This window comes from Ovis aries, chromosome 3 (assembly GCF_016772045.2).
Source record: "Ovis aries strain OAR_USU_Benz2616 breed Rambouillet chromosome 3, ARS-UI_Ramb_v3.0, whole genome shotgun sequence".
Taxonomy (NCBI): domain Eukaryota; kingdom Metazoa; phylum Chordata; class Mammalia; order Artiodactyla; family Bovidae; genus Ovis; species Ovis aries.
In genome coordinates, this window is record NC_056056.1 from 210,518,447 (window position 1) to 210,532,841 (window position 14,395).

At 51.1% G+C, this 14,395-nt stretch overlaps 1 protein-coding gene across 1 annotated transcript in view; it reads left to right on the forward strand.

Annotated features, from left to right (window-relative positions):
• ANO2 (anoctamin 2) overlaps window positions 1-9,029 on the forward strand; it is a 342,394-nt gene extending 333,365 nt beyond the window's left edge. The window contains exons 24-25 of the mRNA XM_042247625.1: window positions 5,888-5,993; window positions 8,137-9,029. Of these exons, the coding sequence (XP_042103559.1) occupies window positions 5,888-5,993; window positions 8,137-8,409 (379 nt within the window). The 3' untranslated portion in view covers window positions 8,410-9,029. The remainder of the gene's footprint in view (window positions 1-5,887; window positions 5,994-8,136) is intronic.
• Window positions 9,030-14,395: the final 5,366 nt, after the last annotated feature.

Below are 14,395 nucleotides of genomic sequence, written 5' to 3' on the forward strand. Positions count from 1 at the left end.
GAGTTAATAGGAACCTTATTTCTTCAGGTCATGTATACATTCAACGTGATTATTTCACAGTGTTCAAACAATCTAGGTAAAATATGAATGCATTTTTAAAGTTAAGAGGTAGTGTTGATTTTTGCACCTCTTTTACTTAATGTATGTGAGTTTGCCTCACTTAACCCTGTGATTTGGCTCCTGGAAGCTCAATGTGAAAATATATTTGGGTCACTGAATATTGTCATTAATTGGATCTTTTTAAAAAATATTTTGCTTATTTTTGGCTGTGCTGGGTCCTCATGGGTTTGTGCAGGCTCTCTGGTTGCAGTGAGCATGGGCCGCTGTCTAGTTGAGGTGTGCAGGCGTCTAGCTGCAGTGGCTTCTCTTGTGGAGCACAGGCTCCAGGGTATGTGGGCTTCAGTAGTTGGGCACGCGGGCTTAGTAATCGCAGCTCCTGGCTCTAGAGCACAGACTCCGTAGTTGTGGGTGCATGGGCTCAGTTGCCCTACAGCATGGGGAATCTTCCTGGCCCAGGAATCGAAACCGTGTCCCCAGCATTGGCAGGCGGATTCTTAACCACTGGACTCCCTAGGAAGTCCTGCATCCTTCTTTTGTAATTAAGAACTTTTTTTGTTATAAAAGTCATTCTTTACAGATGTATGTGCGCATATATGTATATGTATGTATAGGGTTATGTAAAGGAAAAGACTCTTTTCTCAGCCCCCACCCCAGTGATTCTCTCCCAGAAGAAACTGTTGTATCCATTTCTGCCTCCAGAAATCACACTCACAGGCGCCGTCTCATTTACTGCTGACGGTGTTTTCCTCTGACATTCAATATAAATACACACACACACGTACTCACGCTCCTTTGTTCATGGTGGGTCGAGAAGGCTGTCCCGTGCACACCTTCTATGTACCCAGCCCAGTGATGCACGTTTTGTTGGCTCCGTGAAGTTAGAATGACGAGGTCCAGAAACATGGAATAACTTTCTCAGGTTCTTACAATTAGTAAGGGGCCCAGCCGCTCCAGTCCAGTTTTAGTCACTCTAGTTGTCTCATTATTGGAAGACTCTCCTTATTACAAAGACTCCAGGGAACTCTCAAACTCGAAGTTAAGGCTCAAAGAAAATAAAGGAAGACTGAAGGGATGTAGGTGAGATCTGGGAACTGTTCCTAAAATTATAACCCCGAGCTTCAGCCCCAGCGAGCAGATGCAGGAAGTGAGCACATGTGGGGTTCTCCCAGTGCTGGGCCACCCAGTGGGACTTTGGGAGACCCAGAGCTCTCAAAACCAGGGGAAAGGGGATGGCTTTGGGAAGCATTTGAGGGTATGGGAACGGAACAGAAGCTCTCCTGCCCATCAGCCTGACGCTGGCCTGCTTTGTGCCTTCACCTGGACTGGGAACGTGAGAGAAGCTGCCTGCAGTTGGGCATCAGCTCTGTTTGGTTCATCTCAGTGTCATGGGGCACTCAGGGCATCTGAGCCATGCTCAGAAAGCCATGCTCCTGGAAAGCCAGGAGGAAGTGGGGGCAGGGGCATACCTGCTCCGTCCTCTTGAAACAGAAGAGGTGTACTTCTTAAGTCACCTTCAGTTAAAGGAGAAAGAACAGCTCTGATGTATCGGGTCCTCTGACATGTCTGGCAGTGTGTTGAGTGGTCTTCATTACAGCTTTGTGAGATGGAACGTCCATGTTTCATGGATGAGGACCCCAGCCATCAGGCCGTTCGGTAACTTGCTGGAGGACAGAGAAGTGAAACAGTGGGGGTGGGACCAAGCCTTCACCTGCTGACTCCCCACGCTTTTGCCAATGCTGTTCTCTGCACTGGGCTGGAGGTGAAACAGACCACTGTCACTGGGTTGGCCACGATCAAGTTCAATAGCCACTCTGTCTTTTCTGGAATGGCAACCCACTCCAATGTTCTTGCCTGGAGAATCCCAGGGACGGGGGAGCCTGGTGGGCTGCCGTCTATGGGGTTGCATAGAGTCGGACACGACTGAAGCGACTTAGCAGCAGCAGTCTTAAGACTAATGATCTCTTTGTTTAATTAGTGTCTTCTGATTACTCAGTGAAAACATTTGATACACTTGAATTCTTAGGATGAATTTTTTTTTTAATTCTGAAATCTGAACTTTTGTGGTTGTTCAGTCGCTAAGTCCTGTCTGACTCTTTGTGACCCCATGGACTGCAGCACTCCGGGCTTCCCTGTCCTTCACTATCTCCCAGAGTTTGCTCCAACTCATGTCCATTGAGTCGGTGATGCCACCCAACCATCTCATCCTCTACTACCCTCTCCTCCTTTTGCCTTCAATCTTTCCTAGCATCAGAGTCTTTTCCAGTGAGTCGGCTCTTCACATCATGTGGCCAAAGTATTGGTTTCAGCTTCAGCATCAGTCCTTCTAATGAATATTCAGGATTGATTTCCTTCAAGATTGACTGGTTTGATCTCCTTGCAGTCCGAGGGACTCTCAAGAGTCTTCTCCAGCACTCACTTGACTTCTTAGGTGAATTATTTTTAAATTATGAAATCTGAACTTATATTGGAATGTAAATGAGCAATCATTTACCTGGTGGCAGAGGCTTACTGGAATCAGTGTTCTTCAAACTGTGAATCATGGTTCATCAGTTGGGAAATGGCTTAGTGTATCATGAGCATCATTTTAAAGACTAGGAAAGGAGAAGACAGCAGAGAATAAAAGAGTATCAGAGCATGGGATACAGCAAGGATGAGTGTGTTCTGTGTGATTTTTATTTCTGTGATACATATGCATGTATGCATAAATGTAAAATGCATTGCTTACTCCAGGTCACAGTTTTTATTTAAAGTTAGCTTTGGAAAGAGAAATGTGAACAGATGCACAAATCATTAAATTGCACACTGCTCTTTTCTGGGCAGTGCTGGCCCTGTAGTTCCTGACAAAGCACCCTTAGTCCACTGGCACAGCGGGACTGCGAGTCGAGCTTTCTGGACGGATCTCTGTGTTAATCTTTCCCCAGACCCTTGATGAGATGGATGTGCCTGCCAGATTCAAAACATGTTTTGGACACTCAGGGAGGGTAAAGTGACATTTCCAAACGCTGTGGTGAGTTAGTAGCAGAAGTGGGACCAGAATTAGATTATTTATGGATTCTTTGCAGACTGGAAAGAGAGAGGGGTGAGCGATGGCTGTCTTACTGAGGTCAGTGAGCAGCTGTTCCTTCATCGATGGAGCTGGAAAATAAGCGGGAGTGACTTCAGTTGTGGTGGCAGGATCAGACTGGACCTAGGGGAATCTTCCCCATGGTCAAAAGTGGGGGCGGGCAGGGGTGTACAGCACCCCTCTTCCAGGGGTCTTGAGAAAAGCAAGACAGATTCCTGTCTGCCTGGGATTTGAGGGGTAGAGCAGGAGGGTGGGCAAGCCTGAGATTTTTTTCCCCACCCGAGCACTGAAGAACTGATGCTTTTGAACTGTGGTATCGGAGAAGACTCCTGAGAGTCCCTTGGACTGCAAGGAGATCCAACCAGTCCATTCTGAAGGAGATCAGCCCTGGGTGTTCTTTGGAGGGAATGATGCTAAAGCTGAAGCTCCAGTACTTTAGCCACCTCATGCGAAGAGTTGACTCACTGGAAAAGACTCTGATGCTGGGAGGGATTGGGGGCAAGAGGAAAAGGGGACGACAGAGGATGAGATGGCTGGATGGCATCACCGACTCGATGGACATGAGTTTGAGTGAACTCCGGGAGTTGGTGATAAACAGCGAGGCCTGGCGTGCTGCAATTCATGGGGTCGTAAAGAGTCGGACACGACTGAGCGACTGAACTGAACTGACTGAAGATGACCTTATTCCCTTGGCCACACCCTCGCCCTCTCCCACGAGTGGGCGTGGTCTAGAGCTGGTCTTGTTTCTGTCCTCAGCCGCGGATGGCGAGGATGAACCCTGTGGTGCTTTGCTGGGCTGCAGTTAGCTTTGCTTCTCATCCGGATGTCAAACCAAGCCCACAACAGCTGTGATCAGCTGTCGGAAGAGGGGAGCCGGGTGGGAGGGGGCGGCTCCTGGCCTCCTGCCCAGCCCCAGTCAAACGTTCATCCTCCACCTCTCCGTTTGCCTCTCTCTGGCTGACTCTCCCGCTATGACTTTTTCTGCCTTTTTGCCTGCATCTCTTTTCATCTTCCTTTTTTCCTCTTCTCCCCTCCTGGGAGGGGATCTTCTTGGGCCATGTCTTCTTGGACCATTGAAAGCCCTCATGCTTCTGTGTGGACCTTTGGAGCTGTGGGTTCATTCAGGACAGGGAAGGGTTCAGAGAGCACCCACAGCAGAGTCCCCCACCCCAAACCACAGCTGATGGCCAGGAGCTTCCTGACAATGGAGGAAAGCCTGGATTCAGGCAGACTGGGATTCTCACCTTGAATCCATCCCCGGCTGGCCAAGCATTGAACTTCTCTGAGCCTCAGTTCCCTCCTGGTTTACACAGGGATACCCGTGCCTGCCCGCAGATCTTATTCTCAAGTGAAGAAGCTTCAGGAAAGTTCCTTGTCGGGGTGGACACATTCAGTATATGCTTGTTTTTCCTTCTGGGTGCCCCCAACCCTCCCTGCCTTCCTCGGGGTCCCTGCACCCCACCCCCCCAGTGGCCTGATGCTACCCCATCTCATGCTTCAGCCCAGGGCTTGTTTTGCTTTCACTGAGCATTGAAGATTTGTTGAATTCCATGGAGAAAACAGTTCCATGAAGAAGCATAAATCTTCTGTACCAGCTCTTGCCATTTTTCCAGGCCTAGAAAAAAAGTAATTCTGAGAAAATAAGCCATTTTTAACATGAGTCATCTCAGGATGGGAAGCGGGGGGAGGGGGGAAGGCAATAGCTCAGACAAGCCCTAGACCTCTCCATGGTCTGAGCTTGAGGCAGGCACTGACATTTTGTTTTTCAAACTGTGTGTGTGTGTGTGTGTGTGTCTGTAGTTGCTCAGCTATGTTTGACTCTTTGCAACCCCATGGACTATAGCCCACCAGGCTCCTCTGTCTATGGAATTTTCCAGGCAAGAATACTGGAGTGGGTTGCCGTTTCCTCCTCCAGGGGAGCTTCCCAACCCAGCCATTGAACCTGTGCCTCTTGCATCTCCAGCACTGCAGGAAGATTCTTTACCACTGAGTCACTGGGGAAGCCTTAAACAATGTGGGCAGATGATCAAGATGGGCAGATAAAAGAGGGGGCTACTGCCCAACTGTGACCATTACCACTGCTCCCCCAAATCCACTCAGCCTTCAGCTTGGTCTGAATCAGCTGTCAAGCGAGGCCAGCCCCTCTCATGGCCAGGGTCCCAGAGCAGACCAGGCTGGGGAGGCCCTCTGGACTCTGCTGGCTTCTGCGTCTTCACTGAGTCCTGGGCCTCGGAGCACTCTGCCAGGTGTCTGCGGGTTCCCTGCTGCTCCCAGAGCCCACAGGCAAGTGGATCCCAGATGGATCCCCTGTCCTGAGTTCCTCTCATGATTCCTGGACCCCTCATGGCAACCCATCCCAGTATTCTTGCCTGGAAAATTCCATGGACAGAGGAGCCCAATGAGCTACAGTCCGTGGGTCACAGAAGAGTCAGACACAACTGAGCACACTCAGAGACACATGTGTGTGCGCGCGTGCACACACACACACACACACACACACACACGAAGGACAATCCAAAGGAAACTTCTGGAGATGTTGGAGAGAGTGAGAAAGACACTTCTAGGCTAACATTGGCTCTTTTGGAGTTTGGGCTTTCTTGGACGTTGTTGGTTGGGCCCTGGGTTCCTTACCTCTGTCCCTTACTCCCTAGGTCTAAGAGCCAAGGCTCTGCCTGCTGCTCTGACTTTTGAGGTGATAGCCAGAGAGGTACCCCCTTCCCTCCGTCTCCTCCCAGTCTTCACATCGCCTTCCTCTCTGGGCAGGTTTAAGGATTACCGGGAGCCGCCGTGGGCCCCAAACCCGTATGAGTTTTCCAAGCAGTACTGGGCCGTTCTGTCTGCACGTCTGGCTTTTGTCATAATCTTCCAGGTGAGTTGTTCAGCTAAGTTAGGGACAGCTGGTTAGGATCCAGGCTCAGGGATCCAGACAGCCCTGCATCCGGGTTTTGAGGGTGCCCTGTGACCCTCTGCTGGGTGAGGGCTTTCCTGAACGCATGGATGAGCAGAAGCAGGAAAGGGCAGAGTCAGGTTGCGAGGCAGACATGGAGTGACGTGCAGGGTGGAGAAGGATTCCCACGTAAACCTCAGACTGGAAAGTGGGGCACGGCAGAGGAGCAGAGTCTCAGCCCGAAGGCAGACAGGCAGCCACCCCACCACCCCCGCCGGTCTCCGAGCTCAAGAAAGGGCTCCAGTTCTAACCCTTCCTTCCAGCTCCTGCCGGCCCCCTCTTTGTTGTATTGTTTGAGACCCCTGGTGGGAAAGGCCCCCAGAGCCCCACCAGGCGCCCCTGCTGAGTAGCAAACCCGAGCTGGCTATTCCTATCTCCCAGACTAGCTGAAGCTACAGTTGTGGTGCCAAGATTCTCTGGGCATGAGGCCCCCATTCCCACTGCCAGCCTTGGAGCAGAGCTGGGGTATCAGCCCAGATCCCTTACCCATCACTCCCACCCCAGGCTTTTGTATTCCCCAAGGGTGGGTCCCTGGAGGGCTCTAAGGTATCCTGACCTGGACCCCAGCCCAGGAGGTGGGGAACACCCCCAGCTAGTCCTTCACCTGGAGAAGCAGCATTCTTGCTCCGGGGGATGGTGGAGCAGAGGGGAGTGTGTGCTGAGATTCCTCACCTGTCACCTGCTGCCCCCCACCCTCAGGAGCCGCCTCGCTTTACCACCGCGAGTCAGGTGTCGCTTCCACTCCACTGGGAGGACTTGGTTTAAGAGGCGAGTGTGGGACTTGACTCAGCAGCTCCAGATGCCCTGAGGTGCCCAGGGGCCCCTGGGAACAACCTTGGTTCCCAAGTCTTCCCTGGGCCCTTGTGGGTTCAAGGTCGAACTGGGGGCACATTTAGAGCCTGGAAGACAGAGGGCAGGGCTCTGGTGTCTCCTGCACTGTCGCCGACCTCGGGTCTAAGGAGAGGGGGGGCATGTGAGCAGAAGATGGGCAGGTGGAGAACGAGGCCACAGCTGGAGGTTGGGGGAGATCGGGGGAAGACTGGGAACCAGAGTACCCGGGGAGGGGCCCTGAACTGGGCTGTGCGCCACAGCTGCCTGTGGGAAATAGTCACCCTCTTAAGTAGAAAATGCTCCCGGGAAGAGGGAGGGGGTCTCATCCTACCTTAGGGGAGGGGACGTGACCTCCCAGGGGAAAAAAGGAGCCAGTTAGAGGTGTGTACACAACCTCAGAACCCATGAAGGTAGGCAGGAAGCAGGGTCCAGGCAGGCTCTGTGACTGGAGATGCTGTGATGGTTGAACAGGGCCCACCTCTGATATGGGGGCAGAGGGCCAGCTGGGAGGAAGACAGGGGCCGCTGGTCCAGGGAGAGACCCTGAGGAGCCATCAGGCCTTATGGCCACTTCCTGAGAAGTTCAGGAGGGAGGGGGTCACATGTATTCCTATGGCCCATTCATGTTGATGTATGGCAGAGGCCTTCACGATATTGTAAAGTAATTATCCTCCAATTAAAATAAATAAATAAAAAAATTTTAAAGCTCTGGAGCCAGAGGCCTGGAGGCAAGAGCAAGATATGGAGGGTGGGGGACAGACAGAGAGAGGAGGAGTGGAGGAGGCAAAGAAAGCATGGCTAAGAAGGGAAAGGCTACTCCCTCCAGTATTCTAGCCTGGAGAATTCCATGGATGGTATAGTCCATGGGGCGCAAAGAGTCGGACACGACTGAGCGACTTTCGCACACCACACGCAATGCTGTCAGCCGGGCGTGGGAGGGGGACCCTGTCACTGCTCCACTTTCTCCTGGGGACCCCAAGGGACCATGATGCTCATTTGATGGCTGAGATCAGCTGAGGAGCCAGAGGAACCCAGAGGCCCCTGTCCCCAGTTCTGGGTCTGTGTCATCACCACCCCCTAACCCACCCGGGGTCAGAACCCTCCAGCTGGGGCCTCTCCTCTCACCCCTCCCCCAACTCCCCCAGAACCTGGTGATGCCTCTCCTCTCACCCCTCCCCCAACTCTCCCAGAACCTGGTGATACCTCTCCTCTCACCCCTCCCTCAACTCCCCCAGAACCTGGTGATGTTCCTGAGTGTCCTCGTGGACTGGATGATCCCTGACATCCCCACGGACATCAGCGACCAGATCAAGAGGGAGAAGAGCCTGTTTGTGGACTTCTTCCTGAAAGAGGAGCACGAGAAACTCAAGCTGACGGAGGAGCCGGCCCAGAGGAGCCAGAGCAGCGGCCACCGCAGCAGGAGGGGCCCAGCAGCCAGCCCGGCGCCCTCTGGCCGGAGCCAGCTAGGCAGCAGTGCGTCCTCAGGGTCCCAGCACACCAGCGTGTGAGCCGGGGCACGGGGGCAGCAGAGACCAGCACGGGGCTGTGCACCTGCACGGCGGGGTGTCCGTGCTTCCACAGGGTCTTGAAGACAGAGATTCGAGAAAGGAGGCGGAGGATGTGCGCAGGAGGAAAGGGAGTGATTCTGCTTCTCAGAAGCTTCGGCTTGGGTTTCTTTTAGGTCCTCTTTTGAGCTGTATCCCTTGGGGGGTTGGTACCCCCTTTTGCATCCATCAGTGAAAGAACTGGGTCTCTCCAGCCCAGGGTCCCAGGCACCTTGAGCCTGCCCCATGCTCTGCCCTCTGCCCAGGTCCCCTCTCCACATTTCGGTGGCCACAGACCATGAGCAGCACAGTCCAGGCCCTATTTCCACCCCATCATAAGTGATCTCACCTCCCTTCGCAGCATCACCCCGAGAAAACCCTCTGCGTCACCATCACAGCCTCAGTGGATGCAGCTGAAGCTCCCAGGCTGATGGCAATGACCTCTGGACCCAACTGAGGAGCCAAGGTCCAGCCCTGGGCTTGTCTCCAGTCCATGTCCCGGGGATGCTTTGAGCTCAGTGCAACTAACCATCCTTTTATGCAGGTTCAGGTTTAAAATAATAAACTGAGACATTCTTTATAAAGATGCATCTCCTTGTCTTCGGTTCTCTCTCGCTTACTCTGCACTGGTATTTATGGAGCCCCTACTGTGTGCAAGCATGGTTTTCAGACTAGCAATCCAGAAGAGGAGAAGAGACAGAATGCATGGAGCTACATTCTGGGAGAGACAGACAGTGAGCTGATGTATGTGCAGCATTTCAGACTTAATAAGAAACGTGAAATAGAACAAGGGAGACAGGAAATAGGGAGAGAGGGCACGGAAGGAGGGGTTTGCCATTTTATGTATGAATTAATGACGAACCCACAAGGGTCCAGAGATGACATCTTGCACAGCTAACGCTACTGGGAGGTTTTCAAGTGCGGTTGGAGGCAAAGGCCGTCACTTACCATGGCCTCTCACATACCTCCGCCCACCAGCTGCCCACAGCCTGTTGTGCTGTCTTTCCTTGGGGACCTGGCCCCAGTTCCCTGCAGGTCAGTGTGACCGGCGTCCAACTCAGTCACAATGGGAGCTGTCAGGAAGGTTACACCCTCCTGGCAGGTGTTGGCTACTTTGACACACCGAAGTTTTAGATTGGTTTTCCAGTCTTTGATTTTTACGCCCACCATCTTTTTTCAACATTTTATCTCCTTGTCGGAGTCCTCTGTACTTTAGGAACATGTTCTTTCCAGAATAATGTTACTCTCCCTGACACACACCCTTCCATCCATGTATAGTCTACAACGCAGGAATCCAGCAGCTCTAAACTCTTAACCTGAATCTATCATGGGTAATCTGGAAGGGAGGTGGACTCCCCCAGCCCTCTGTAACCTTCCTCTCTCGCATCTCCTGTGCCGCTGAAGGCAGGGCCTTTTCTTGCAGTGTGTTTTTTCTTTAACTTTTAATTTTATAGTGGAATACAGCCGATTAACAATGCTGTGATAGTTTCAGGTGGACTGCAAAGGGACTGTATGCATGTGTTCATTCTCCCCCAAACTCCCCTCCCATCCAGGCTGCCACATGACATTGAGCAGATTTCCATGTGCTGTATAGTAGGTCCTTGCTGGTGATCCATGTTTTAATATAGCAGTGTGTACATGTCCCATCCAAACTCCCTAGCTATGCCTTCCCCCGATCCTCCCCACCTGGCAACCATAAGTTTGTTCTCTAAGTCTATGAGCTGAAGTGTGTGTTTTCAGCGATGCAGTCTTGCTGGTTAATGAGGTTGAACTGGGTACCGCTTACGTCCTTTCCCACCCTAACAAGAACAGTTCTGCGGACTCCCCACAGCACGGCACTCATAAAGAGTGTGGACCAGTGTGGATGACTCAGCTTACCTTCCATGAAACCAGTCTACTCACCTTTTGCATCCCGGGCCTGGCCAGCCGCATCTCAGGTCTCCTAGCTCCCTCAAACCCAGGTACAGTGCATAGGTATTCAGTCGTGCCCTACTCTTTGCGACCCCAAGGATGGCAGCCCTCCAGGCTCCTCTGTCCATGGGATATCCCCCGCAAGACTACTGGAGTGGGTTGTCAATTTCTGTTGCTGGGGATCTTCCCAACCCAGGGATCGAACACACATCTGCATTGTAGGCGGATTCTTTACCACTGAGCCACCTGGGAAGTCCTCAGCCCAGGTACATGCATGTGTGTGTGCTAAGTCGCTTCCGTCATGTCCAGTTTCTTGCGACTCTATGGACCATAGCCCACCAGGCTGCTCTGTCCATGGGATTTCCCAGGCAAGAATATTGGAGTGGGTTGCCTTGCTCCCCTCTAGGGGATCTTCCCGACCCTGGGATCAAACCCGTGAATCCTGCAACTCCTGCATTGCAGGCAGATTCTTTACCACTGAGCCACTGGGGAAGCCCTCATCCTAGGTAAGTGATGTCCAAATTTCCACTCCTGCCCCCTCCCATGGGGGTATCCACTCCGCTCAGCCACAGCAGAGGGCGGCAGAGAGCAGAACCCACCCTTCAAGGTTGAGCCACAGGTTCTGCAAAACAGAGCAGATGTTTCTTCACCAGGCAGCCCTGTCTGCACACCTGGCTCCCCACCCACCCTCCTCCACCTCCCCTTCCTCCTCTGCCCTGTCCCCTGCACAGCAGTGGATGACAGTGCCCCTGGAGCCACCTCCCTTCGGGACTAGCCGGGAAGACAGTCTCTCAACCAGACCAAGTGGATCACACCGACCCTTCCTGCCTCAGCAGTTCTTGCAGCTCTCTATGCAGAAAGGAAGTGCAAAGCGAAAGCCAGATGGGGATGCCAAAAGACAGCTCTACATATGAGTTCAGGGACCTTCGTGTTTCATGAAGCTTCTTTCTCTCCCTTTCTAACAGAGGCCAGGGGCTTCCCAGCCCGGATGTCTTCCTCAATTAGGGGGGTGAAGCCGCAGACCGTAAGGGGAATAGGCAGGCTTTTGACTCGGATCCCATATCATAAGCTGCTCTGAGTTTTCTCCAGCTCTGGTTGGCCTGCCTCGAATTCCTCAGGGAAGTGTGTGTCAGCTTCTATCAGGAACCACATCTGCCTGGTCTGAGCGGGGCTGCTCGCTGGGAAATGGATGAGGCCCCTACATAGGCCTCATCAACCCTCTTCCCTGGCCCACCTTCCCGCAGCGCTCTCGGAAGTTTTTCTCAGTGTATCTCTCAGTTTTAAACTTGGTTGTCTCAGCTGTCAACCCCAGACTTTACTCCACTTACGTCCTTCCAATCTTTGCTTCTTGCTGCAGTTTCTTGCCCACTGTCTTTTCACGAGACTTTTCCTGCTTTATCTGTCTTCTCAGGGGCCCCTGTCTCCTTCCAGAAACCCCCTGGAAGCTCCTCTCCACATAGCTGGCAACATAGGTGGAGTACTTTTCCAGATCATTATGTTGAAAGTAGATGGTGATGGATTTCCCTGGCGGTTGGTCCAGTGGTTGAATATCTACCTGCCAATATAGGGGGCCGGGTTCGATTCCCGGTCTGGGAGGATCCCACATGTCCCAGGGCAGCTAAGCCCGTGCACCACATCTACTGAGCCTGAGCGCCCTAGAGTCCACGTTTTGCACTGAGAGAAGCCACTGCAATGAGAAGCCTACTCACCGTAACTAGAAGAATGGCCCCCACTAGTCACAACTAGAGAATGCCTGCTTGTGGCAAAGAAGACCCAGCGCAGCCAAAAATAAATGTAAATAAATAAAACAACAGAAATGATAGTAAATAAGCTTTTAAAAAAGTAGGTGGTGTTTTTAACATTGGCCGATCCTAGCTTCCTGGGTCCAAAAGCTTCTATGATTTTAGGAATTCTCTTTAAGAAAAAAATACCCCAAATTAAGAAATAAAATTAGTTACCAAGGTGAATATTTATTTAGTATGAAAAGGCACATCACAGCAAAATACACATTTTTAGGCTAACTCCAGAAACACCACAAAAGCCATAGCAAATAATTTCATTTTTCAATTAATTAATTGACTCACTCATCCTTATTACAATACTGGCCCCTCCACACTATTGGTTTCAGGCTCTTTAATTGTCTTCTCATACCAACAGTTCCCAGCATCAGGGTCTTTCCCAATGAGTTGGCTGATGAACGACTGATGCTGGGAAAGGCTGAAGGCAAAAGGAGAAGGCAGCAGCAGATGTTGAGATGGTTGGATAGCATCACTGACTCAATAGACATGAACTTGAGCAAACTCCGGGAGACAGTGAGGGACAGGGAGACCTGGCGTGTTGCAGTCCATAGGGTTAAAAAGAGTCGGACATGACTGAGCAACTGAACAACAACCGATATTTCCAATAAGGAGAAGAGAAAGGAATCCAGCCTTTTCCTCTAGCAAATCTGATCTACATTTAGCATTTTATTTTCGATAGATCACTTAAAACATTTTGTTTTAGTTCCACAACTTATTGTTGGTCATTTCATGTGAATTTTAAGATGATGGTCAAATTTGGGAAAGCGTCTATCAAGTTCTTTACATAGATAAGCTCTAAGATTGGAAGGAAAGTTATGACCAACCTAGACAGCGTGTTAAAAAGCAGGGACATTACTTTGCCAACAAATGTCCATCTAGTCAAGGCTATGGTTTTTCCAATAGTCATGTATGGATGTGAGAGTTGGACTATAAAGAAAGCTGAGCGCCAAAGAATTGATGCTTTTGAACTGTAGTGTTGGAGAAGAATCTGGAGAGTCCCTTGGACTGCAAGGAGATCCAACCAGTCCATCATAAAGGAGATCAGTCCTGGGTGTTCATTGGAAGGGCTGATGTTGAAGCTGAAACTCCAATACTTTGGCCACCTGATGCAAAGAATGGACTCCTTGGAAAAGACCCTGATGCTTGGAAAGATTGAAAGTGGGAGGAGAAGGGGACGACAGAGGATGAGATGGTTGGATGGCATCACTGACTCAATGGACATGAGTTTGAGTAAGCTCTGGGACTCAGTGATGGACAGGGAGGCCTGGCATGCTGCAGTCCATGGGGTCGCAAAGAGTTGGACACGACTAAACTGAACTGGACTGAACTGAACTGAAGATTGAAAAAAAAATTGTTTCAGACATTTTGAAAGCAGATTCACCTCTAAGCTCTGTCTATCCTTATAGTGCTGGGCTCCTTGGGAGGGGCCTTGGAGCTAAAACTTTACTCACTTCACCATCATGTACCTCTCGGCGTCAGCCCTGTTTTGAGATCCATTGCAACTGAAATGTGGAGTTCACACCAACTCTTAGGACTCCAGCGCCGGGGTGCAGGCTTCTGTTTCTTGGATATGACACCTCCCTCAGAGGTCCACTGCCCCTGGGTGCTCTCCTGGAGGCCCATGGAGTTAGGTCAGTGATGCGGATAAAACAGAAAGTCCCCTACTATGAACAAGAGTGTGTTCGTAAGTCGAGTTTTTTCATAAGTCCAACAAATTTAGCCTAGGTACCCAACTAACACAGCTGGCTACATAGCACTGCACTGTGATAGGGTTACAATACTTTTCACATTAAAAAAAAAAAACACAAAAAATAAAGAAAACATTTTTAATGTTACAGTACTGTACCTTGAAAAGTATGATTGTGCAGTACAACAGCTGGCACACAGAGGCTGGCATCGAGTGACCAGGCAGCAAGAGTTACTGGCTGGAGAAGGGAGAGGAGGCAGGAGACGGTAGAGCTGAAGGATCATCAGCGATGGGAGACGGAGGGCAAGCTGCCATTTCACTCACTTCTGATGTTGATGGAACACATTCTCATCTTTAAGCGTTCACAACTTTAAAGTTCGTATGTAATGACATGAGGACAGTTGCCACTCATGGAGCAATTAGCGGGGGCCAGTTCCTCCACTAAGACCTGCACACCCTTCACCATCTTTAATCCTCACAACCCCCCGGGAAGTGTCTTTATTTCCACCTCACACAGAAGCCATGGGAGCCACACCACCAGCTCAGATTGCAA